The 26741-nt window shown below is 37.4% G+C and overlaps 3 protein-coding genes across 5 annotated transcripts in view; 2 read left to right on the top strand and 1 right to left on the bottom strand.

Annotated features, from left to right (window-relative positions):
- The window catches only part of otofa (otoferlin a), a 349247-nt gene that overhangs the window by 304867 nt on the left and 17639 nt on the right, over positions 1–26741 (bottom strand).
- LOC110164346 (ribonuclease inhibitor-like) lies at positions 714–4138 on the top strand. Its single transcript, XM_055149502.1, has 3 exons — positions 714–1019; positions 1876–2049; positions 3967–4138. Exons 1-3 carry the CDS (start codon positions 814–816, stop codon positions 3980–3982), a joined length of 396 nt encoding a protein of 131 aa, XP_055005477.1. The 5' UTR covers positions 714–813; the 3' UTR covers positions 3983–4138.
- On the top strand, positions 15075–25657 carry LOC110154504 (NACHT, LRR and PYD domains-containing protein 12-like). 3 transcript variants are annotated; one of them, XM_055149498.1, is made up of 7 exons: positions 15075–15168; positions 17140–17238; positions 18432–19738; positions 20942–21115; positions 22143–22316; positions 23655–23831; positions 25266–25647. In XM_055149498.1, the coding sequence occupies exons 3-7, from the start codon at positions 19194–19196 to the stop codon at positions 25483–25485; spliced, it is 1290 nt and encodes a 429-aa protein (XP_055005473.1). In that variant the 5' UTR covers positions 15075–15168; positions 17140–17238; positions 18432–19193; the 3' UTR covers positions 25486–25647. The 3 variants fall into 3 exon arrangements, with proteins under 3 accessions (XP_055005473.1, XP_055005475.1, XP_055005474.1); XM_055149500.1 differs by lacking the exon at positions 23655–23831 and having other exon boundaries at positions 25266–25657; XM_055149499.1 differs by lacking the exon at positions 22143–22316 and having other exon boundaries at positions 25266–25651.

Below are 26741 nucleotides of genomic sequence, written 5' to 3'. Positions count from 1 at the left end.
CAGATTTCTCCGCTCTGGAACTCGTTCTCAGAAAACTCAGTTTTCACCCACCCAAAACGCCGGCTCCATGTGGACGAAAGGCCAAAACGAATACAAAATTCTCAGATTTTACCGTCGTGTGGACGGCCCCTAAATCTACAATATTTTAAATATATATATATATATGAGCTGCAACAAATAAACAGAAAGACTTTAGTACTTAGTTTGCATCTGTAATGAGTCAGAGAAGTTATGATTTCAGCTTTCTACTATTAAGTAAATTTTTAAAGGGGTACCTTAATGAATAAAAAGTTGAATATTTTGCAGAGATTTTTGGAACAATTAAAGAATGAAATGTGGCGATTTTGAAAAAGAATTTAGCTGATTTTAAGCGATTCAACTGATTTCTTAATGTTTCTAGCTGCTTTTGTGTTTTGTGTATTTGGTTTGCTCAAAGTTGGGCTGTTAACACAAACTAAACATGATAAAAACACAAAGTCTCCTCCATTTCAGCAGGTCTCACACTGTAAAGAAAAGTACTTTTTACTTGTCAGTCCAGATCTAAAATGTACTCGAGTAGGAAGTACAGATACCGGCTCTCAAATGTAGTGAAACAAAGTTAAAAGTATCTATACTCAAATTTAACTTTAAAGTACAGATGCCTAAAATTTGTACTTAAGTATTGTACTTTCACTTTTGTACTTCATTATCTTCCACCACTGGTTCAAGGTTTGAACTAAAGTCATGTTTTGGAGAAATGAGTTGAAGCTGTGGGGACTTGGTGCAGTGAACGACAAATAATGTGTTAACACTGGAGAAAAAGTGTCATATAAGATGTATAACCACATCATGTTTTCTTTATTCAGATTGGAGGCCTGTGGTTTGTCAGAGATGAGCTGTTCCTCTCTGGCCTCAGCTCTGAAGTCCAACCCCTCACATCTCACACAACTGGATCTGAGTTGGAACATCCTGTCTGATTCAGGAGTGTCTCATCTGTGTGGTTTTCTGCAGAGTCCAGACTGTCGACTGGAGACTCTCAGGTCAGTTCAGTGTCTCTTACTTGTGTCATGTTTCTTTCACTAAAGAGCTCGGCCATAATAAGCTCTAGTATTTACTCTGGACTTGGACTCAGAGGTGGACAATAATTATATTCAAACAAAGTACACTGGAACTTTTCTGGTGGGGTTCTGCCTCCTGCTCCTCTCCATGGAGATGATATTGTGTTGTCTGGAATGTTCCACAGTATAAACTTAAACATATTCATCACACATCTGTTCAGTTATTGGTGTTTCATTGTTAAAAAAAATAAAAATTTAAAACATCTATTCCTACTCTGAGTGGACCTGCCTCTCCACAGACCTGATTTGTTAGTTGGCCTGGTGGTGTTTGCTGCTTGTCTCCATTGCGATAGATAGATAAATTTAATTCCTGGAATGCTCTTGGCAAAGCAATAACATGTCCATGTAGACAGGAAAGGGCCAGAGCCTCTACCAGAGAAATCCTAGTGACCTTAAGGTAAGAAACGTGTTACGTCTAAATGATTTTAAACAAACACAGGTCAAAAAGTGCTGCTCCAACAAATGACTCCTGGCTCTCTGCTGTACAAGTGTTCACTTATGTGCGTAACATCCCTCAATCGTCCAGGTCGAATTCAATCTATTCAGTTCTGTTCACTGGTAACTGGTTTCACCATAAATTTTACTATAAACAAAAGGTATATTCTAATGAAAAGTATTGATGATTTAAATGACAGAATGATGCATAAACATTCAGTTGTGTTTCATATATTTTACTGTTGCCATGTTATATTTGATTTCTTTAATTATTCAGAATGTTTCTATAAGCACAATTTATATTTGTATGGACTTTAACCACATCATGTTTTTCTTTATTCAGATTGGGGGGCTGTGGTTTGTCAGAGATGAGCTGTTCCTCTCTGGCCTCAGCTCTGAAGTCCAACCCCTCACATCTCAAACACCTAAATCTGTCAAGGAACAATCTGAGAGAATCACATGTAAAAGAACTCCTGGACCTTGAACAGAAGCCTCACTGTCGACTGGAGACACTGGAGTGAGTAGTGACTTTATGAGTCTGTTTTGAGCCTGGAGCAGTCGCACACATTTCCTTCTGTTCTTAAACTGACACATGGAGTGGCTCCTTATGCCCCAAACACACTGCAAGAGCATTTAGAAACAGAACAGCGAGCAGAGTCCCCTGCACCAGGCTCATTTCACTTGTGCTCCCAGTTTATCAGATTTAAATGTGCAGACAGCAGAACAGAGCAGCACAGAGCCACACGCCCTGGATCACAGCCCAGGACTCATCCAAAATACACTCCAAATGTACATTTTTGTCTAACACACAGACTCTCACTGCCTGTATGTGTCAGACAAAAATCTATTCATGTGAAAGCATGTTTTTCACGGGTTTTTTTTTATTTTTTTAATTGCACTGGAAAACTCAGAAAAACATGTGCCCTGACTCTTCTTGTCCTGGACAAGAGCCTCCTCCTGTTTGTTTCCAGGGAAATTCCACAACATACAACTTGTCCATCTCAAAGAAGAATGAAATCATATCATTGACATTTATGTGGCTGTAGTGAAGTGTATTTTTAAAATGTAATAGGTGGGCTTAGGGCTAGAGGTGGGTGTTATGGGGGAAATAGAATGAGTTTGTACAAAAGATTAAACCTAAAAGCAAATGCATTTATCATGTATCAACAGAAACACTTGCAATGTCCCTGCACTAAATTAGGACTTAATATTCACTCATAAATGGTGAGAAATTTTTACTTTCATAACTTGGATTGTAATGAAAAGAAGCACAAAAGGAAAGAAAGAGGAGAAAAGGTGAGGAGCTGGGACTAGATCAGAGCGAGGGAGGGGAGCAGGGGAGCGGTCAGACGACACCACACACAGACACAGACGGACAGACACACTGGACTTTTAGTCAAATTGTGCAGATTTAAGTTAAAATTTGTGAACATGTGAAGACATAAATCTGCCACTGCCACATGATTGACTCTAGACCTGTTGATTAAAATACACAAGCCTTATCATCGAGATCGACCAAAGTAAAGATCGTGATCTATCGATCTTCAGATTTGTCACAGCTCTATAGGGCAGAGTGGGCGTTATCTGAGCTCTGGAGCTCACTGCACTTGAATCCACTGAAGCCTTTACACTTTTTACACACTTTCTCCTCCATGTGTGCTGTTTCACTGCTGTGTGTGTGTGTGTGTGTGTGTGTGTGTGTTGTATCCATAGACTGTATAAAAAAGTGGAGTAAGTGTGTGTGACGTCATCCAGAGGTTACACAGTTACAGCCGTGAATTTGGAGCCAGACTCGATTATGAAAAGGATTTTTTTGACAGAAAAAATTGTGGAAAATAAACAGGATCATGTAGAGTGGGTTAATATGAAAATTGTAAGACCAAAATGACGAGGCTCACAGCAGCAATTACAGAGAGAAGTGACACAATATTCCAGTGTAAGTCAATTGCCTCATTTACTTGAGAGGTTTAATTCCAATTAAAAATAATTAAATTCCGAATAAAAATTAATTCCGCTTTAAAAAGACAATGTAAACACTTAATTCCTAATGATTATTTGGAATTAAACATATTCAGAATTAAACGTGAATCTGAATTAAATGGGTGGTTTATTCAGATTTCAAAGCAAATTAATTAATTTGGAATAATTAAATCGGAATTAAAAAACATCATGTAAACGTGGCCAGTGGGAGCCAGGGTCAGTTGGATCCGGAAGAGCCACTTCCTGTTTGGAACATCTATGGTTGGATCTGCACTGTGCATCTGAGGCTGCACTCAACACTTGTCCTGGTTTGGTTCTGTTTTGATCCTGTTTTGATCCTGGTCTAGTCCTGGTTTAGTCCTGTTGTAGTTTAGTTTTGGATGTGATGTGTTTCCAGGTGTGAACACAGACTTACAGCTAAAGTGAATAATTTCTGATCTCTGCTTCTCCATAGGTTGGAGAGGTTCTGAAGATGTGTGTCATGTGCAGAAGTTCAGTCCCAGGGACAAGAAACACAAATTAAAATACTCCTCCTTCATTATGAGTTTGTTTCTACTCAGTACATTTACAGTGGTCATTTTGTGTGTAAATATGAGCTCAATCCAAATACACTGTGTGCACAATTATGAGGCGTTATGGTCGAGTATTTTGGCCATATCATGATTTTTATGAATATTCTCCAACTCCAAGCTGTATAAACTTGAATTCTTATTGGATTTAATCTGGTGATGTGTATTTGTCTAACGTGGGAGGGTGTGGCTTAAGGAGATCAAGACCCTGTATCAAGGTGTGCAGAATTATTATTAGGCAGCGTCTTTTCCTCAAAAAAGTGATTTAACTGACTCTGAAAGGTCAAAAAAGATTGTAAAAAGTCTTTTAGAGGGATGCAGCCCTCTTGAAATTGCAAAGACACTGGGGCGTGATTACAGAACCATCAAATGTTTTGTTGCAAATGGTCAATAGTGTCGCAAGAAACAAAAGTTGAGAAAGACGCACATTAACTTAAGATTTAAGGAGAATCAAACATGAAGCTTCCAGGAACCCATTATTCTCCAGCGCTGCCATATTCCAGAACTGCAGTCTGGAGTGTCCAGAAGTCCAATGTGTTCAACACTCAGAGACATGACTAAGGTGAGGAAGACTGAAACCCGACCACCACTGACAAGAAACATGAGCTGAAATGTCAAGACTGGGCCAAGAAATATTTTATTTTGGTATTAACACTTATTACTAAATTAAACACTGAAATCAAACTTTTACATACAGTTCCTTGTGTAACTTGATCTATGCACTCTGAGCTCTCAAAATGGAGACAGGCTCTACATACAGGCCCCATCCACACTAGTACGTATTCGAGTCGTTTTCTTTATGGATGCAGTGTTCGTCCACACTAATCTGATGGAAAATGGCTCCAGAGATGGAACGATCTGGTGCCGCCAGCTCTCACAAATTCATCTGAGTACAGATCTGACGCTGATACTCTGATGTAGGAGCTCTAGTTGTGTCCTTATTGGACCACGTCACTGTGACTTTCTCCTTCCTGATTCGCTGGGTTTGTGACAGCAAATGGAGAGAGAATAAACTTAAATGTTCTTGTTTTATTCATGAGTTTAAATTGTATTTTAGCTCCCTGACCACAGTGGAAATCTGCTAAACAGCTAAAGCTACTTCTCAACTGATTGCCAAATTCTTGTTGTTTTGATGAAATGCTCCATGTAAAAATGAAACTCATTTATTTTTGTATTTGATATGGAATTTATCATATTTTTCATATTGCAACGCCCCCTAGTGTGTTTGTATGTTTACATTTGTCCTCTAGTTTATGTGCAAAATAAATATGGAAAAAAAAACAACTTTACTATGGGCCAAGTATCTGCGCTGTTTGTAAATATAGGCTGTAATATAATGAGGTATAGAATAATTAATTGACTATGTTAATGTTTGTAAATATCAAATTAGGGTTTATCAAAGAAATGTGGATTTTGCTTTGAGTGTTATTCAGAGCACTTATAGACAGAGTGACCAGATTTTGGGATGGCTGGTATAAATAAAATTGTGAAAAGAGTGTAACTGTAACTAAGTGTCCATTCTTAACTTACTTTGTGGGTCAATCATAATCTGTGGGGCTTCTGACGGTGCTTTTTTTTCTTTCTTATGGTCATTTTCAAGCTCAGTTTTTTGTATTTAGCTGAAACAAATGACAATATATTCCCATCTTTACTGTTGGTGGGTATCAAAATGGTCAAAATAGGGACACCTGGGAGATTTCTTGTATAAAATTGGGAGAAATTACTGGTTCAATCTGCTGGGACAGGGGACACAGGGCTCAAAACTGGGATTGTCTCGGGTAAATAGGGACATCTCACTCTGCTTATAGTTCATAGTTAGTAATGTTTTAGTCATTTTCAATCTAAATTAAAAGACTAAAACAAAATAAAATCCTTGTTTCTTCCAGAAAAACGAAGACATTTGAGAACCACCACAACACAAGTAAATCCATCCAAAAAATATTTAACAGAATTATATAGTTTTTGCAACATACTTCCTAATGAACATTTATCAAGTGTTTCTGTGGGTTGATGTGGTCGTAGGAGGACTTTGTACCAGATGCCCTGTCTGTTGAATGTGTTTTGAGGAAGAAAATCAGCACATGGTGAGTATTGTTCCTGCATGTACAGTTTTAATGTTCACCTGGAGTTGTGTTTTGTTTCTTTCACACGTGTTTAACTCATCAATTTCAGCCCTGGAATTGCCAATCTCTACTGATCCAGAGATAAAAGGTAGCTGTTAATTTACCTCTTCATGACATCACAAGGTGGAACAGAGCATTTGAAGTTGTGGCGATGTAAACAGACTAATAATGAAGAGTTACTTGAACATTTGTGAATGAAACAAAACACAACTCCATTATGTTTTTCAGGAGGTAACAACATTCTAATGTGACGCCCACAGTATGTGTGCGGTCACATGGTTTTTATTTAATGTCATGAAATTTTGTAAATGAGGAATAATGGTGGTGTTTTATTTTGAGATGAACAATTGCAATTCCAGTTTTGTCCACTAGATGGCAGCACACACAGTGAGACGGTTTGGAGGCGCTCTGGCTTCTGCTTCCTGTTAATCAACAACAGAACTAAAGTTTATTTGTTTATTTCAGGTTGGTACAGTCCCACGAAGCATAATACTGACTCATATGAAGTCATAAAAGTATAAATTTTGCCTAGAACTTGTTATTTTATTCTTTTTTTTTTTCTTCTTTTCCTCGGACTTGTTATTTTGCCGCGCTCCAGCCAAACTTTGTATTTGTTATTGTCATGATACGATATTGTTCTGTTGTGAATATGTAAAAGTTATAATACACTTAAAACAAAAGGTACAGTTATAAAAGTCATGTCACAACAAGTATGCTATCCTGCTAGATTTAAATAATTTCATGACATTTTTAATTAGTAATAAACAGTAAATTGAATGCAAGGAACATTATTCATTAATAGTTATGGTTTTATTTACCAAGAATGATGGAAACTTAAACTGTTATTACAGAGTGGAAAGAAGAGAAAAGAATATTGTACATAAATGTAATTTCTGTGTAAATTTAAATTTTTGTTATTGTGCTTATGGACAATTAAAGTTAATCGGCAGTAGCAGAAAGCCAAGGCAACAGAAACTAACATCTCCGTTTTATTTTATTTATTTTAGTGCCAACCTCTCCCCACACAAATATTTTAAACTGTTAGTGGTGTTGTTGTTCTGGCCCAATACCTTTGCTACACTAACATGACTAAAAGCTCACAGAGTCATTTCTGCCTAATATTGGACCTTTAAGTATATTTAAACATCTACAACACAAAATAGGTAATCATATTGTAATCATGTCTTATTATCCAAATTATGACATAATGATCCACAAGTGTCATAGATGTCATTCTATAGTCGACACAAGCACAATATGTCTTCTTTAAATCAATAAAATTAAAAAAAATTTTACATACATTTTAGCTTGAAATGTCTTAAACATGACCTTTATCAATGCTAATGCTGATTTATTAATAATTACAAAACACTGGCCATAATGGACAAGTTATAACTTGGCGTCATTTGGGCTGCCAGTTTCAATGTTGAAATTCAGAGTCCAGTTGGTTTTAAGTCCATGGACTCTCTCAGACATGTTAATCGTGTTATTCTTGTGCCACCTAGTGAACTCATCAGGCAAGTGCACTTTTGATTTATCAGAGAGAAGCATTAGGACCAACTGACCACGTTTATAATAGTTTCATCTGCAGGCCTACAGTACAGGTTATGTTTTCTTTTTTTGTTAGCTTATTACATTTTTCTACATAGCCTCGTATTTCTACATTGACGTATGTATGTGGGATTACAAAAAGAGTCACTTTTTGAAGCAAAATCTGATCTTTTTCTATATTGTTTAACAGATACAGTGTTGGTGGGGCAGGACATTGTGTTGCCGTGCATCTGTGACCCTCCTCTGGACCTCAGGGCGCTCACGGTGCTGTGGTCTCACTCCAGGCTGCAGGAGGACGAGCAGGAGCACAGGGGTTACCAGATCCAGAGCGAGCGCACACACCTGTCCCCACAGCAGCTGAGCGCGGGAAACGCCTCTCTGCACGTCGTCAACCTCCAGACGTCTGACAGTGGCACCTACACCTGCTCCAACCCAGAGCTGCACGCACAAGCCAACGCGCACCTGCTCGTCACACACATGCACACGCCTTTCACCCAGAGAGACACGAGCAACATCTATGTCTTCACCACCGCTAACGCACTTATATTCATCAAAATCAATGGGTTCATGTTGTACTTGTTGGTGGCAGAGGACAGAGACGTGGCAGGGGACAGAGACGTGGCATAGGTGGCGCTGGGTGGGTATCACTCGTCCTCATGTTCTCCTTGTGTCTGGGTGAGTTTCTTCTGGACACGCCGGTTTCGCCCACCAACCCAAAGGACGAGGACAAAAGCTCGAAGGCGCTCAGACTGGAGGACATGGAGCTGCAGTGGTGCTCAGGCTGAAGACTCTGGGCCTTTTTTACTTTTAAATTAAACATTTGTTGAATTGATTTGTTGATTTTTAAATTTTTTTTTTTTAAAATGCCAGTTTGATATTACCAACAGGCTCAGCTTACTACGTTGTTAATATTTGTGATGGACATGATTAAGAAAAAACATTACACAAAAGAAATAATTACATTTAATTACTTTTAATTACATACACAACATTTTACCGTGCCTCTCCCCTAGACCTGTGGCCTATGTTAAAAACTGGGCGTGGAACAAAAACGGGAGCGTGGAGAGGTGTCCAAAAAGAAAAACAATATTTATTTTACAAAAATGGACAGAAAAATGTAAACAAATCAAATAACTAAGTAACACAAAAATGAACCAAGATCAACTAAGGTCCCCCCAGCTGACTCTTCATGTCATCCCGATCACAAAAGTCAATGACAACCATATGGTACCAATTTCACTGTGTTGCCATGGCGATGTGCAAAAGCGTCCATGTTATCCTAATACTGTAGTGTAGGCGATCTGCAGAGAACACCATAAAGTCTAAATAAATAAACAATCAAGTTCATTGCACCAGTTCAGTGAGATGCAATGACGATGAAATTTGATTGTAAACGCATTAGGCCCCTGTTTCTTTTGGTCAAATCAATTCCATTCACTGTCGGCGGCTGCTGACCGAGTTTGGCTACACATTGCAATATGGACACTCCACCGCAGCACTTCAGAACAGATAAGAAACTTCACCCGTAACTCCGTGTCAGAATAGTGATACTAAAAATTTCAAAAAAACGGAACATCTAAGTAGAGGAAGGTCGGAATAGACGGTGGACCCCTTACAGAATGTTATATTTAGTTTCCAGCTGAACTCAAATGTGACTTTTATGTCCCTCCTCACAGCAGTTGTACAAACCTAAATAATTATAGAGCTTCAGTTCATTATCACAAGCAGAGATATTAAATCCATGTTATGTGTCTGCGCCAAATAGTTTTACCTGTTCACATTCCACAGAGGCTGGTCACGTGACTGAGCTGTGTGCTCAAAGTGAAAACATCGTCTGAGCTGAGGTGAGTTTTTGGTTCTCTGCCTTTAAATAATACTATTTCTATTTTAAAAATGGTTCACTGGGATTATCCAGCTTTATTGTTTGTTTGTTTTTATCAGTGGTATAAAGTAGTTTCAGGATTATCGTTTATCGTGATATTTCTCTGTATGAATATATCAATATAATGTGATATCATGACAGGCCTAAGTACTACTAATACTCACTTTGATCCAGTAGAACTGGGTCACAGGTTTTGCCTAAAGTTGTGAGCAGTGCTACTGTCACTTCAATAGAAGTGGAGTTAAAATGACTAAAGCCTGTTTCAAATGTAGCAGAGCTCAATTATAAAGAGTGAAACATGTTCTCTGTGGTTTCTCCTCCAGTTGGAGCGAGCATAATAAAAGCACAATCTTACACATGATTGCATCAATATTTTAGTTTTTCTTTGGAAAATCACAACATACAAATACTTTTTTTCCACAATCTCTTCAAATCCTTTCTTTTGATGGCAAAAGGATCCTGTCCCAGTGTGTGGCTGGTTACACAGAACCAGGGTAGAGTAGCTGAAAATTGTCCTTAAGTAAGAGTAATGTCACAACAAAATATCTCAAGTAGAACAACAAAGTCCAAGAAATTACTCAAGTGAGACTAAAATATTCGAGACGTAACATCAGATTTATAATTTAAACTTAATGTCACAGTTCTGTCTTTTGTTTACATGTTATCCCCAGTCCAGCTCCATTTCCAAGCCTTTTCCAGTCCATCTTGTGCTTCCGCTCTGGTTTTCCTACAGCTGCTTCTCATTCCGTAGTCTATATAAACTCCCTCTGCTCTAGATTGTTGACCAGTCAAGAAAGAGGCTCAAGCTCTGTATCTCAAATCCGTTGTTTGCATTTTGTGCAATTCTGTGGTATTCCCTGTTTGAAGAACCTGTTCCTGAGTTTATTCCCCGCTTGTTTTCTGTTAGAGAATTTCCCAGTTTTGAAGGATATTTAAGATTATATATTAAAGCCAATTATTCCTAAGTTGTTTATCAGTATAATTAGTCATATTAAAGCATTAACTGTTGGAACGACAGTTCCAATAGAGTCCATTTGAGTCCAAGTTACCTGCATGATACTTATTGTACTTTAAAGGGCAAAACATTAAATAAGGCACAAAATTTGGTCTTTACAAAGACAGAAGTCATATCTGAAGAAACACAAATGTTCAAATTATTTCATATTGTGTACATAAAGTTTTTCTCACTTGTAGACTTACTCATAGTGGGAAGAGGAACCACTACTATTACCTAAGTAAGAGTATTGTTAAACTGTGCAATTTATTCCTCATGCAGGTAGAAAGGTATGCTGCTAGATTACTATTTACCAAGGTTCCAGCTTGTACCTGTTGCGCAGGGGCCGTAATTACTGTGATACACCAATGTGCACAGCATGGAAGTAAATTAAGATCTTCTATTATAGTAGTTATTACCTTCACTAAGGAGGTTATTTTTGCCGGCGTTTGTTTGTTTGTTGTTTGTTTGTTTTGTTTGTTTGTTTGCCTTTAGCAACATACTCAAAAGTTAGGACCGATTTTGATGAAATCTTTCAGGATTTGTTAGAAAATGTGACAAAGAAAGAACTGATTTCATTTTGGGGGTTGTCCGGAAGAAACCTGGATTTCTGGATCACTTGATTTTAGTTACATTGTGGTATGGCCAAAATTTGTTTCTCATATCTCGGTTAATTATTGACCAAACCCCATGAAATTTGATCAGGGATGGACAATGGGATCCTCTTTCATATTCCAAAGCTGATCCGATCTGATCCAGAAGACTGATTTTATCGCAATTTATATAAAAAATGGGGGTAGTCCTGGCAGAGGTCTGCCTCTCTGAGTGCTTTCTAATTATAGTATATACACCAGTCAAAAGTTTACAACACACCACACTGTTTTCAGTTTTTACTGTTTACTGTTTGACGAAAACATATCTAAACTTTTTGATTGATGAAAGTGTCCACCTTTGTCAGATATAACAGCTGAACACACTCGTGGCTCGTTCTTTTTACAATAGAAATCAAAATATTCTTTCAGAAAGTTCTTCCCAAGTCTGTTGCAGAAGTTCCCATAAATCTGTGGCACTTGTAGGTTGCTTCACTCTTTTGTCCAGTTCATCCCAAACCAGCTCGATGGGGTTTAAGTCTGGAGACTGTGCTGGACACTCATGTTTTCAAGCTTTACCATCTTGTTCTTTTTTCCTGAGGTAGTTTTGGCAGAGCTTGGACTTGTGTTTTGTTTTCTTTTATGTTTTTTTTTAACCTCTGTCTGTTCAGTTCTTACCTTTGTACCATTTCAAGCTCTTCATTGGACTTGCTTGACTTGAATTGCAATAAATAACTGGAAAAGTTAGAGTGTTCTAAAACTTTTGGCCAGTAGTGTGTATTAGGTATAGGTCATGAATCTATTAAAATCTGGATCTCTTTTTGATTTAAATGTGTTTCCTCTTGTGTTTTAAACGTCCTTTTTGAACTTAAACAGCTGCGTTATGGATGTAATCTGTAGCTGTTTAGCCTTCACCATGTTTTTGAACTCTGAATATTTAAAATTTCTCAAAAGTCCATGAAAAAAAAAAAATGAAAATTTACTTCCAGACTCAGAGTAGACTGTTACTGCTGAGCTACTTCGACTTTTTTTTTCATTGTTGGAGTAGTGGCACTATTTTTAAAATATTCTGCTTTTCCAACATGAATATGAATGCTTGATCAAATGTCCAAACTGATCGCTGTGGGAAACATGCATTTAAAAAAAAAGGCCAGCCTACAGGAAACTATATTATCTAAAACGGAGGCTGAATGGGCCTTTGTGCTTCATTCATTTTGTCATAATTAGAACACCATAAGATCAAGCTTGATCAGAGGAACACTCTAGGCCACAAATTTGACTCTATACATACAAGTGGAAATTGTATTCGCATTAAGCCCATATTTATTTTGTCCAAATTAATTCCACCTAGGTGGCTGCTGACTAAGCTTGGCTACACATTGCAATTTAGAATTAACTACAACTCCGGGTCAGAATAGTGATACTAAAAAGTGTCAGAAAACCGGCACGTCTAAGTAGAGGCAGGTCGTAATGAAGGGATGTCGGAATAGGCAGAGGACCCCTTACAGCAGGGGTGTCAAACTCATTTTGGTCCGGGGGTCGTATCCAACTGACTTTGATCCCAAAGGGGCCGAATCAGAAAACTCATGTCATATAAACCCAAAAAATAACAATAAGTTCAAATATTTGTGCAGAGAAACACAAATCTATTACAGAAATCTTTTTTAATTGATGAACTCTTTCTTATTATAATATTATAATATTTATGAACAACCTGAAACTTAAGAAAAATGCAATTTCAACACAAAGTTTTAACATGAACTTGTATAAATAGGAATAAGTCCATTTTTGTTTGTAAAATCCTGCACTCGGCTCCACTTTTCTCATGTTGGGACATTTTTCTGATGAGCGGTGTCACGGTCAACAGTCAAAACGATCGTCCTTTAAGAGCGTTTGGAAAGAAGACAAATCTTCATTTTGTGCTGCTCTGGTGGGAGGGCCACGTACAGAGACTCTGAAGACGCTGCTGTGATAAACACCGCAGAAAATTAACAAGATTTTAATAAAAAATAGAATCTAAATATTTTAGTAGAAAATCAGCCGAGGGCCAGATTAAAGGTCTTGGAGGGCCGGATCTGGCCCCTGGGCCGCATGTTTGACACCTGTGCCTTACAGAATGTCATATTTTGTTTCTGACTGAACTCAGATGTGACTTTTATGTCCCTCCTCACAACAGTTGTACAAACCAAAATAATTACAGAGCTTCAGTTCATTATCACAAGCAGAGATATTAAATCCATGCTGTGTGGGTGCGCCCAGTAGTTTTACCTGTTCACATTCCACAGAGGCTATTTTTATGACTGAGCTATGTGCTCAAAGTGAAAGCATCGTCTGAGCCGAGGTGAGTTTTTGGTTCTCTGACTTTAAATAACACTATTTCTATTTTAAAAATGGTTCACTGGGATTATCCATCTTTATTGTTTGTTTTTATCAGTGGTATAAAGTAATTTCAGGATTATCATTTATCATGATATTTCTCTGTATGAATATATCAATATCATGTGATATCGTGACAGACCTAAGTTCTACTAATACTCACTTTGATCCAGCAGAACTGGGTCACAGGTTTTCCCTAAAGTTGTGACCAGTGCTCAGTGTTGGGAAGGTGACTTCTAAAATGTATTCCCCTATAGATTACAGATTACATACACCAAAATGTAGTTTGTAACGTAATCCATTAAATTACTTAAAGTGAGTAACGTAATCTGAATACTTTGGATTACTTGCTGTAGAGAAGCAAAGACCAGAATATAATAACCTAAGATGTTTTGTCTGCTAAAAGACAATAAAAAGCCCAGACTTTACTCAACCAAATTAAAAATATTATTGATAGAAGAGGAGGAGACATGGTCCATGCAGCATGGTTTAGTCCTGTTAAATCCTGGTTTAGTCCTGGTTTAGTCCTGGTTTAAGTCCTGGTTTAGACCCAGTTTAGACCCGGTTTAGTCCTGTTTAGACCTGTGTTTAGTCCTGCTTTAGACCTGGTTTAGTTTGTTTAGACCTGGTTTAGTTCTGGTTTAGTCCTGGGTTTAGTATGGTTTTAGTCCTGGTTTAATCCTGGTTTAGACCTGGTTTAGTCCTGGTTTAATCCTGGTTTAGACCTGGTTAGTCCTGGTTACCTCCACCAAGGAGGTTATGTTTTGCCGGCGTTTGTTTGTTTTTGTTTGTTTGTCTGTTAGCAACATAACTCAAAAAGTTATTGACAGATTTTGATGAAATTTTCAGGATTTTGTTAGAAATGTGAAAAGGAAGAACTGATTTCATTTTGGAGTGATCCTGGAAGAAATCCTGGATTCTGGATCACTTTGAAATTTTAGTTAACATTGTGGTAAATGGGGCCAAAACATTTGTTTTCTCAATATCTCGGTTAATATTGACCAAACCCCATGAAATTTGACTCAGGGATGACAATTGGATCCTCTTTCATATTCCAAAGGCTGATCCGGATCTGATCAGGAAGACTGATTTTATCGCAATTTATATAAAAATGGGGGTAGTCCTTGGCGGAGGTCTGCGCTCTCTGAGTGCTTTTCTAGTTTGGTCCTGGTTTAGCCCAAAATGTGAAAAACAGGAAAATACTGCCCTGTAATTCATTTATTTCAACAAAGTAACTGTAATCCAATTACCACTCACTGAAACAGTAACTGTAACCGAATACAATTACTCATAATTTGTACTCTGATTACGTAACTCTGGTACATGTAATCTGTTACTCCCCAACACTGCCAGTGCTACTGTCACTTTAGTAAAAGTGGTGTTAAAATGACTAAAGTCTTGTTTCAAATGTAGCAGAGCTCAAATGTAAAGAGTGAAACATGTCTCTCTGTGTTTTTTCCTGCAGGTGAAGCAAGCGGGGAAATGGCTTCAGAGAATCAGCAGATAAAAGGACGTCCCATGATAAAAGAACCTCCAGGGGGCAGCACTGAGCCGCATCTCTCTGGGACAAAGTGAGTCCAGTCATTTGTCATTCACTGTTAAACCCCATTATCTTATGTACTGATTTATTCTGGGGACAGTGCCTAAAACCAAAAAAGGATTCATATAACAGTAGACATATATTTATTTACACTGTTTACATAGTTTAGTGTTAGTATTTACACAGTCCAACAGAGACACACATCATAGAACAATTACACTCACACAACAGTGGAGACAATATTTTTTTATTATGTGTGAAATAACAACAGAAGTACAATAATATAACCTATGCAGTTTAACATAATATTTCATTTTTAGAGCATAAAAACATTAGAGTGAATAATAATGAAAACAGAAAATAATAAGTAACCCCCTACGTTTTATTATATTAAATAAAAAACTCACATGCCTTCATTTACTAGTCAAACAGGGTCAAACTAAAATATACTGTTAAAACACAAACTCTAAAGACATCACCTCTCAAAGTGAAAAAAAAAAAATGCTGGATATCTCTACAAATATGGCCAGGGCAACAAAAGGATGCCACCTCTTTTAATGGAAACACATTTTCAGCCCACAGAGGACTTCGTTTTATAGACACCCAGAAAATCAAAGTGAAATAATGATGTGGCAGGCTCGTCCATTTTGACAAAATGTAATTTCTGCCTTTCAAAATCTTCTCAATATCTTGTGTGATCCCCACATGCTTGTCTGCATGTTTGACAAAGTCGTGGTTTGCTCCTGATGAGACGACAGATGGAGTCTTGTGGAATGTCCTCCCAGATCTGAGTGAAGAACATCACTGAGCTCCTGTAGAGTCTGAGGAGCAACCTAACGGCATCTGATGGGCCCAAACATAATGTCCCAGAGGTTCTATTATGTTTAAGTCAGGTGATCGTTCATCCTCCAGATTCTGCCTGCAGACTCTCACCACCTGAGACCAGACATTGTTGTGCATCAGGAGGAACCCAGGACCTACTGCATCAGCGTACTGTCTGATAATGAGTTCATTCTGATAACTAATCTCTCCATAGATATGCCCGCCCAGACCATCACTGACCCACCACCAAACTGCTCACGCTGAACCATGTTGCAGGCAGCAGAATGTTCTCTTTGTCTTCTCCAGACTCTTTCTCCTTGTCTTCTCCAGACTCTTTCACGTCTATCACAGGAGCTCAGGGTGAACCTGCTCTCATCTGTGTCGTCTTGCAAATGCCATTTGAGCTCCATGGTGCTGTGGAATGAGCACAGGGCCCACTGCAGGACGTGGTGCCTCAAGCCACCCTCATGAAGTCTGTTTCTGATTGTTTGTCTGGACATTCACACCAGTGGCCTCCTGGAGATCATTCTGCAGGGCATGGGCAGTGCAAAACCTGTTCCTTCTGCACAAAGGAGCAGATATTGGTCCTGTTGATGGTTGAGGACCTTCTACAGCCCTGTCCAGCTCTCCTAGAGTAACTGCCTGTTTCCTCCATGTTCTGGAGATTGTGCTGGGAGACACATTAAATCTCTTTGCAACGGCACATTTGGATGTGGCATCCTGGAGAAGTTGGACAACTTCAGTAGGGTTCAGGAATGGCCTCATACTCCCAGTAATGATAATTGCTCTAGCCAAAGCAGCACTAGTGGAAAAGCATCCAAAAAAAGGGAGAAACTTATAATGACCACCACATATAAATCCAGTCGTGTTTTAGGGGTTGACTCATTGTTGCTGGTCTAGTGCATCTGTTGTTCATTTCCATTAAAAGAGGTGGCATCCTTTTGTTCCTAAGACATTGCCCTGTCCTTCTTTGTATAGATAGTCAACAGATTTTTTTTTCATAGAACTGTCACTTATGTAGAGTAGAGAAATATAAAGACATGACATGCTGCTGCTGTTTTTCCATCTTATTGATCCAATAAAAAGGGTCGTGTTACATGTGTCTTTGTCAGACTGATCTAAGCTGACAGGAACAAAGTCTTCTAAGTAACAATACATGATGTTTTCTCTCCACACACAGATCCACAGCCTCAGTGTCCAGTGCTGTGTCCATGAAGAGTGACTTGTCTATAGATGAACTTCCAGTCTTCAGCCCTGAACCTGCTCCTTCAGACTCACTGTAAGAACAAATGTAACACTAAAATAACATGTCATATAAAGATAAATGAGAATTACAGTGTGTGTGTTATGTAATGCTAAAGGCTAAAGTGTTGTAGAAGACAAAAGAGTGAACAGTTCAGTGCAGTACCAATATAAACGAATCCCAGTGTTGAATTACAGATGTGTGATGAAGACGTCAACAATGTCACAGAATCTCCAGAGAAATGGCACCATTTCTACTTGTGATGATCTGAAGATGTTCCTCACACTTCAGGGAGGGCTCTGTGTTTCTCCCAACAACTGTCATTGTACAGATTTGTACAAATAAAATAAAACAGTCATTATAAAATATATCTAGACTACACCCAAGGGGATGGGGTAAGGAAAGGCCGTGCAGTGATGAAAATTTTTACAGTTATACAGCCAGTGTTATTATTTGACTGTTGGGTTTAATGCGTTTCTATAACCTATCTGGGCCTGTCAGAAAATATTAGAATGAACAATAATATTGAAGATCACTTTATGCCACAGACAATGACCCTACAGCAGGAGAATCCCAGAATAAACCTTTTCTAAAAGAAGATATTGTGAATAAAACTGTAATAGGTAAATAGTACAATGACACAATGACACTTCAGTATCTATTCTTTCTGTAAATGATTTGACCATCTATAGCTAACACACTACAAAAATAAGAAGACTTGCTCAGATATTACATACAAATATTTAGCCCTAAATACTAAAATTAATCTCTCTGAACAGTTCATTAGTTCAGTCATTATTGCGACAGGCCTACACAAATCCATACAGTACAAAATGCATTTATCTTTGTGATACTTTGTGTATGTTCAGAGCTCCCATTAAAGTTCTAAAAAGAGTAACTTTTGACATTAGTTGTTGTACAGATGTAGGGAGTATTATCTGTCCCTCTATAGTCTGGTGTAGTGGGTGAGCAGGAGTGTCCATGGTAGAGAGCAGTTTGTCAGTGTCCTCATGTCCGCATGTCATGCTCAAATACCCTTTCTGTGCACAGGACAGGCTTGGAAGCATAAATCACGTGTGTGCACGTACATAAGCAGTCATACCGTGTTTTGGCCCACACCAGGCCTAAGTCCCAACCATGCCCTGCTCTCCGGGGCTAAGCACAATTCGATTGGGCTTGTGTGATCAGATCCTAATTAACAACACATGATGTTTTCTCTCCACACACAGATCCACAGGGTCAGTGTCCAGTGCTGTGTCCATGAAGAGTGACTTGTCTATAGATGAACCTCCAGTCTTCAGCCCTGAACCTGCTCCTCCAGACTCACTGTAAGAACAAATGTCACGCTAAAATAACATGGCATATAAAGAGAAATAAGGATTATCTGGGCCTGGGAAACTTTATGCCACAGACACTGACCCTACAGCAGGAGAATCCCAGAGAAAACCTTTTCTAAATAAATCATATTGTGAATAAAACTGTAATAGATAAATAACACAATGAAAGTATCTATAGTGTATCATAATTATGTGAAGTATTTTACCCATTACAGCTGATGCATAAAAAGATACATCCAAATACTGAGCCCAAAATAATATTGTTCATCTCTCTATTATTGAACAGTTTGCCAACTCAGTAATTATTTTAACAAGATTTGTACAATATGCATTTATCTTTGTGATATTTTAAGTCTTCTAACATTCTTAACAGACAAACAATGGCCAACAAGATTAAATTAGTTTGGTTTATTTGTCATTTTTATGTTACATAAAAACAAAACTGTGTTTCACGGGGATGACAATTCAGTGCAACAGTAGATGAAGTAAAAGTTGTATAGAGTCCAATCAGAGTGTCTGATTTACCAGCCTAACTGCTGTGGGCAGGAAGCTGTGGAGCATTAGTAACAATAGTTCTGTATAGAGAACTATGTAGAGAATGTCCTCTTCAACAAATCAGTCTACTGCTTCGTCCACCTGAGCGTCCAGGAGTTTATGGCAGCGGTTTACCTGCTCCACTGCTTTGGAAGTGACACACGTGTTGTTCTGAGGTTTCTTGATGAAAAGAAAAATAAAACATTAAGTGCAAGTGAGTTTCTCAAAAGATCTTTTAACAAATCCCTGAAGAGTTCAAATGGCCACCTGAACCTGTTTGTGCGCTTCCTTCATGGCCTCAGTCTGGACTCCAACCAGAGACTTTTAGGAGGTCTGCTGAGTCCAGTAAACCAATCAGAAATCCCAGAAGTTATTAAAAACTTGAAAGCAATCAGCTCAAAGGGCGTCTCTCTTGACCAAAACATCAACATCTTCCACTGTCTGATGGAAATGAAGGATGAGTCTCTCCTGCAGCAGATCCAGGACCTCCTGAAGTCTAGAGGAGGATCACAGGAGGAACTGTCTGAGTTCCAGTGCTCGGCTCTGGCCTACATGCTGCAGATGTCAGACCAGGTCCTGGAGGAACTGGACCTACAGAAGTACAAGACGTCTAAAGGGGGTAGACTGAGACTGATCCCAGCGGTGAGGAACTGCAGGAAGGCTCGGTCAGTCCTCATTCACAAACAGCAGCTTCACAGATCTGTGTTAGGACTCATTTACATTTAATTACTAGGGCTGGGCAAAATTTAAAAAAATGTTAATCGCATGAGTTTGAGTGTGATTAATCGCGATTAATCGCATGTTATACGCAAAACCAATTAATGAATTAAAAATCTATGTATAGCACACTTTTATTAAAAATACAAATGCAAGATCCATACATTTGTTGTGCAAACATCATTTCTTTCAGAGGGGAACCCTCAGAGCCTTCAAGGTATTTAGTGAAGGCCCAAAAAAAAATACTGAATGAATTTTTGTACTACTAACGTGTATATATATATATATATATATATATATATATATATATATATATATATATATATATATTATTTTTTTTTTTTTTTTCAAATAATTTTTATTCAGTGAGTAATAAACACTACACTAGTAATAATTTCTAGATCATTGTTATTGGGAAACAAAAGGTTAATACAAAGGAATGGAAATGGACCAATCACAATTTTTCTTCCATTGGTATCTGGGTAAATCACTGACTCCCCCTGCAGCATTGAACTAAAGAAACACTTGCAAGGCCTTCAGTGGCTAGAACGAAGACCCGTGCAATTCAGCTCAGTGTGGGGGAAGAGTTTGAGATTGACAGTTGTCGTAGCCAATCATATTTCATTGAGTTATGGGCGGGATCATATTGCGACATCGCAAATTTGGAGCTGGGCCGGACCTTAGAGCCTGTGGTCGAGCCGGAGTTCGGAGCTGAGCAGGAGCTCAGAGCCTGCGGAAGCTCGGACACGTTGCATCTCACATGTTCGGCCGAAGCCTCTCTTTACTTTTCGGACTGTTTTCTCTAAGCACCACAGCTGTTAGCAACATTCAAGGCTCGCTCAAATGAGTGGACTGTTTCAAAATAAAAGCCAGTGAGCAACAGACATTTAGAATTAAAAAAAAAAAATATATATATATATATATATATATATATATATATATATATATATATATATATATATATATATATATATATATATATAATATATAATATATAATAATAAAAACTGCGTTAACTGTGTTAAAATAATTGTCCGCGATAATGAATTAAATAGTTAACGCAAAATTAACGCGTTAACGTGCCCGGCCCTATTAATTACATATAATACATGTTAGGACTAATCACATTTAAATGAAATATCTGTTCACAGGCTTGTTGACTGTGAACTCTCAGAGACTCACTGTGAAGTGGTGGCCTCAGCGCTGAAGTCCAGCCCCTCCCATCTGAAAGAGCTCGATCTGAGTCGGAATGACCTGAGAGACTCTGGAGTGTCTGTGCTGTGTGATGGACTGCAGAGTCCTCACTGTGAACTCTCCACTCTCAGGTCAGTCTACTCTGTTTAAACACAAAGTTAGTGCACTATTAAACACACTGTTAAGTGTTTATCCCAACACTTAACAGTCTTATACTGTTCAGTGTTTGGATAAATGTCATTTAAATTGAATCACCAAAGTATAATTCTAGTGTCATTATCATTTCTCATCAATGTTTGGGAAACTCAGGATATGTGTCTGGAACAGGATCTGAATCTGATGACATGGTTTTCACAGAATTAGTTTAGAGTCTTTTCTTATACTTCTTTTAAATCAATGAAAAAAACATTTAAATCATCCTCTTAATCCTTGTTTAGTCCTGGTTCAGTTCTGGTGCCATCCTAGTTCAAACCAACTGTCTGCTTATTGTGAGATGTTAATATTTCCGTTGTTTTCAGAGTAAAGATTATTGACACAAGTAGAAAACTACACGTGCCGCTGATAGATCACTAATCCTCCATGTGCACATGGAATCATGTATTTAGCATCACTCTCAGTTTGAAGACTTCAACGGGTCTTTTCTCTGAGGTCACAGACTCTCTGTCGTGTTCTCTGTACAGCAGGACTCTTTTCCTCATGTCCAGTGCACAGATACAGTGGACTTGCCCCTCGTGTGTATGTATGTGCTGAGAGAGACTTATACATCGGAGCAAGGCTCTTTGATCCTGGTTGAGGCACTGATACATGTGACCAATGTTAATGAGCGACAGAATAACTCATCATGATTAATTCTTTTTTGAGTAAATAAGATAAAAACGTGCTAACATGCCCAGCCTTAGTTTTAATTATTATTAATGCTATATTATCACATCTTTATTATTCAGAATGTCTCAAAAAGTAGAATAATCTATATTTTTATGGACTTGAACCACATCATATTCTTTATTCAGATGTGTTCAAGGTTTGAACTAAAGTCATGTTTTGGAGAAATGAGTTGAAGCTGTGGGGACTTGGTGCAGTGAACGACAAATAATGTGTTAACACTGGAGAAAAAGTGTCATATAAGATGTATAACCACATCATGTTTTCTTTATTCAGACTGAAGGACTGTGATTTGTCAGAGATGAGCTGTTCCTCTCTGGCCTCAGCTCTGAAGTCCAACCCCTCACATCTCACACAACTGGATCTGAGTTGGAACAGACTGTTTGATTCAGGAGTGTTTCATCTGTGTGGTTTTCTGCAGAGTCCAGACTGTCGACTGGAGACTCTCAGGTCAGTTCAGTGTCTCTTACTTGTGTCATGTTTCTTTCACTAAAGAGCTCGGCCATAATAAGCTCTAGTATTTACTCTGGACTTGGACTCAGAGGTGGACAATAATTATATTCAAACAAAGTACACTAGAACTTTTCTGGTGGGGTTCTGCCTCCTGCTCGTCTCCATGGAGATGATATTGTGTTGTCTGGAATGTTCCACAGTATAAACTTAAACATATTTATCACACATCTATTCAGTTATTGGTGTTTCATTGTTCAAAAAAAATATCATTAAAAACATCTTTTCCTACTCTAGACCTGACTTGTTAGTTGTCCTGGTGGTGTTAGCTGCTTGTCTCCATGGTGATAGATAAATTTAATTCCTGGAACACACTCATGAAGAACTCAACTTTTACATAAAAAGAAATGTATTGTGGATTTATTTGGCATTAAATCCAGAAAAGATTTTAAACATGATTTCATATGTTTGTATTACTATTAATGCTTTATTATCATGTCTTTATTTGATTATTCACAATGTCTCTATGAACACAATCTATATTTCTATGTCGGCCTGTTATGCTAACACATTTTGAAATATGATATATCGCTGAAGAAAATAGAGACAATAAACGATAAAACTGAAACAAATTTATGCCTCTGACACAAAAACCCAAGAGCAGATTTAAGACACCAAAACTATTTTAAATCTACAATATTGTTAAAAAAAAAAAAAAAAAAACATGAGCTGCAACAAATAAACAGAAAGAAAGACTTTAGTATTTAGTTTGCATCTGTAATGAGTCAGAAGTTATGAATGAAACTTTCTACTATTAAGGTACTTATTCTTTTGAAAAAGAATTTAGCTGATTTTAATTGATTTAATTGATTTCTTAAATTTTTTAGCCGCTTTTATATTTTTGTGTATTTGGTTTGCTCAAAGTTGGGCTGTTAACACAAACTAAATGTGATAAAAACACAAAGTCTCCTCCATTTCAGCAGGTCTCACACTGTAAAGAAAAGTACTTTTTATTTGTCAGTCCAGATCTAAAATGTACTCGAGTAGGAAGTACAGATACCTGCTCTCAAATGTAGTGAAATAAAGTAAAAAGTATCTACTCTAAAATTTTACTGTAAGTAAAGTATAGATACCTAAAATTTGTACTCAAGTATTGTACTTTTACTTTTGTACTTCATTATCTTCCACCACTGGTTCAAGGTTTGAACTAAAGTCATGTTTTGGAGAAATAAGTTGAAGCTGTGGGGACTTGGTGCAGTGAACGACAAATAATGTGTTAACACTGGAGAAAAAAGTGTCATATAAGATGTATAACCACATCATGTTTTCTTTATTCAGATTGAGGTGGTGTGGTTTGTCAGAGATGAGCTGTTCCTCTCTGGTCTCAGCTCTGAAGTCCAACCCCTCACATCTCACAAAACTGGATCTGGGTTTTAACACAGACCTGTCTGATTCAGGAGTGTCTCATCTGTGTGGTTTTCTGCAGAGTCCAGACTGTCGACTGGAGACTCTCAGGTCAGTTCAGTGTCTCTTACTTGTGTCATGTTTCTTTCACTAAAGAGCTCGGCCATAATAAGCTCTAGTATTTACTCTGGACTTGGACTCAGAGGTGGACAATAATTATATTCAAACAAAGTACACTAGAACTTTTCTGGTGGGGTTCTGCCTCCTGCTCGTCTCCATGGAGATGATATTGTGTTGTCTGGAATGTTCCACAGTATAAACTTAAACATATTTATCACACATCTATTCAGTTATTGGTGTTTCATTGTTAAAAAAAATACCTTTAAAAACATCTATTCCTACTCTGAGTGGGCCCGCCTCTCCACAGACCTGACTTGTTAGTTGGCCTGGTGGCATTAGCTGCTTGTCTCCATGGTGATAGATAAATTTAATTCCTGGAACACACTCATGAAGAACTCAACTTTTACATGAAAAGAAATGTGTTGTGGATTTATTTGGCATTAAATCCAAAAAAGATTTTAAACATGATTTCATATGTTTGTATTATTATTAATGCTTTATTATCATGTCTTTATTTGATTATTCACAATGTCTCTATGAGCACAATCTATATTTCTATGTCGGCCTGTTACAGTAACACGTTTTGAAGTACGATATATCGCTGAAGAAAACAGACGATAAACGATAACAATGAAACTAATTTATGTCTGTCACAAAAAAAAACAAGAGCAGATTTAAACCACAAAAACTATTCTAAATCTACAATATTGTTAAAAAAAAAAAAAAAAAACATGAGCTGCAACAAATAAACAGCAGAAAGAAAGACTTTAGTACTTAGTTTGCATCTGTAATGAGTCAGAGAAGTTATGAATTCAACCTTCTACTATTAAGGTACCTGTTTAAAAATGTTCTTAAAGAATAAAAAGTTAAATATTTTGCAGAGATTTTTAGAACAATTAAAGAATGAAATGTAGTGATTTTGAAAAAGAATTTAGCTGATTTTAATCGATTCAATTGATTTCTTAATTTTTCTAGCTGCTTTTGTGTTTTGTGTATTTGGTTTGTTCAAAGTTGGGCTGTTAACACAAAATAAACGTGATAAAAACACAAAGTCTCCAGCATTTCAGCAGGTCTCACACTGTAAAGAAAAGTACTTTTTACTTGTTATTCCAGATCTAAAATGTACTCAAGTAGGAAGTACAGATACCTGCTCTCAAATGTAGTGAAATAAAGTCAAAAAGTATCTACTCTAAAATTTTACTTTAAGTAAAGTACAGATACCTAAAATTTGTACTTAAGTATTGTACTTTTACTTTTGTACTTCATTATCTTCCACCACTGGTTCAAGGTTTGAACTAAAGTCATGTTTTGGAGAAATGAGTTGAAGCTGTGGGGACTTGGTGCAGTGAACGACAAATAATGTGTTAACACTGGAGAAAAAGTGTCATATAAGATGTATAACCACATCATGTTTTCTTTATTCAGATTGAAGGAGTGTGGTTTGTCAGAGATGAGCTGTTCCTCTCTGGCCTCAGCTCTGAAGTCCAACCCCTCACATCTCACAAAACTGGATCTGGGTTTTAACACAGACCTGTCTGATTCAGGAGTGTCTCATCTGTGTGGTTTTCTGCAGAGTCCAGACTGTCGACTGGAGACTCTCAGGTCAGTTCAGTGTCTCTTACTTGTGTCATGTTTCTTTCACTAAAGAGCTCGGCCATAATAAGCTCTAGTATTTACTCTGGACTTGGACTCAGAGGTGGACAATAATTATATTCAAACAAAGTACACTAGAACTTTTCTGGTGGGGTTCTGCCTCCTGCTCGTCTCCATGGAGATGATATTGTGTTGTCTGGAATGTTCCACAGTATAAACTTAAACATATTTATCACACATCTGTTCAGTTATTGGTGATTCATTGTTCAAAAAAAAATATCATTAAAAACATCTTTTCCTACTCTAGACCTGACTTGTTAGTTGTCCTGGTGGTGTTAGCTGCTTGTCTCCATGGTGATAGATACATTTAATTCCTGGAAGACACTCATGAAGAACTCAACTTTTACATAAAAAGAAATGCGTTGTGGATTTATTTGGCATTAAATCCAGAAAAGATTTTAAACATGATTTCATATGTTTGTATTACTATTAATGCTTTATTATCATGTCTTTATTTGATTATTCACAATGTCTCTATGAACACAATCTATATTTCTATGTCGGCCTGTTATGCTAACACATTTTGAAATATGATATATCGCTGAAGAAAATAGAGACAATAAATGATAAAACTGAAACAAATTTATGCCTCTGACACAAAAACCCAAGAGCAGATTTAAGACACCAAAACTATTTTAAATCTACAATATTGTTAAAAAAAAAAAAAAAACATGAACTGCAACAAATAAACAGAAAGAAAGACTTTAGTACTTAGTTTGCATCTGTAATGAGTCAGAAGTTATGAATGAAACTTTCTACTATTAAGGTACTTACTCTTTTGAAAAATAATTTAGCAGATTTTAATTGATTTAATTGATTTCTTAAATTTTTTAGCCGCTTTTATATTTTTGTGTATTTGGTTTGCTCAAAGTTGGGCTGTTAACACAAACTAAATGTGATAAAAACACAAAGTCTCCTCCATTTCAGCAGGTCTCACACTGTAAAGAAAAGTACTTTTTACTTGTCAGTCCAGATCTAAAATGTACTCGAGTAGGAAGTACAGATACCTGCTCTCAAATGTAGTGAAATAAAGTCAAAAGTATCTACTCTAAAATTTAACTTTAAGTAAAGTACAGATACCTAAAATTTGTACTTAAGTATTGTACTTTTACTTTTGTACTTCATTATCTTCCACCACTGGTTCAAGGTTTGAACTAAAGTCATGTTTTGGAGAAATGAGTTGAAGCTGTGGGGACTTGGTGCAGGGAACGACAAATAATGTGTTAACACTGGAGAAAAAGTGTCATA

This window comes from Boleophthalmus pectinirostris, unplaced genomic scaffold (genome assembly GCF_026225935.1).
Source record: "Boleophthalmus pectinirostris isolate CB_2022bp ecotype Guang Dong unplaced genomic scaffold, ASM2622593v1 HiC_scaffold_13, whole genome shotgun sequence".
Lineage (NCBI taxonomy): Eukaryota > Metazoa > Chordata > Actinopteri > Gobiiformes > Gobiidae > Boleophthalmus > Boleophthalmus pectinirostris.
Note: the sequence above shows the minus strand (reverse complement) of the source record. Positions and strands in the feature narration are given on the sequence as shown.

What these genes read in the sequence shown, in the direction of transcription:
- LOC110164346 (XM_055149502.1), top strand. Translation starts at nt 814, where the DNA reads ATGTATAACCACATCATGTTTTCTTTATTCAGATTGGAGGCCTGTGGT. An exon ending in TGTCGACTGGAGACTCTCAG is followed by an intron (nt 1,020 to 1,875) that starts GTCAGTTCAGTG and finishes TTCTTTATTCAG; the next exon opens with ATTGGGGGGCTGTGGTTTGT.
- LOC110154504 (XM_055149498.1), top strand. Translation starts at nt 19,194, where the DNA reads ATGGCAGCGGTTTACCTGCTCCACTGCTTTGGAAGTGACACACGTGTT. An exon ending in AGGAACTGCAGGAAGGCTCG is followed by an intron (nt 19,739 to 20,941) that starts GTCAGTCCTCAT and finishes ATCTGTTCACAG; the next exon opens with GCTTGTTGACTGTGAACTCT. An exon ending in TGTGAACTCTCCACTCTCAG is followed by an intron (nt 21,116 to 22,142) that starts GTCAGTCTACTC and finishes TTCTTTATTCAG; the next exon opens with ACTGAAGGACTGTGATTTGT.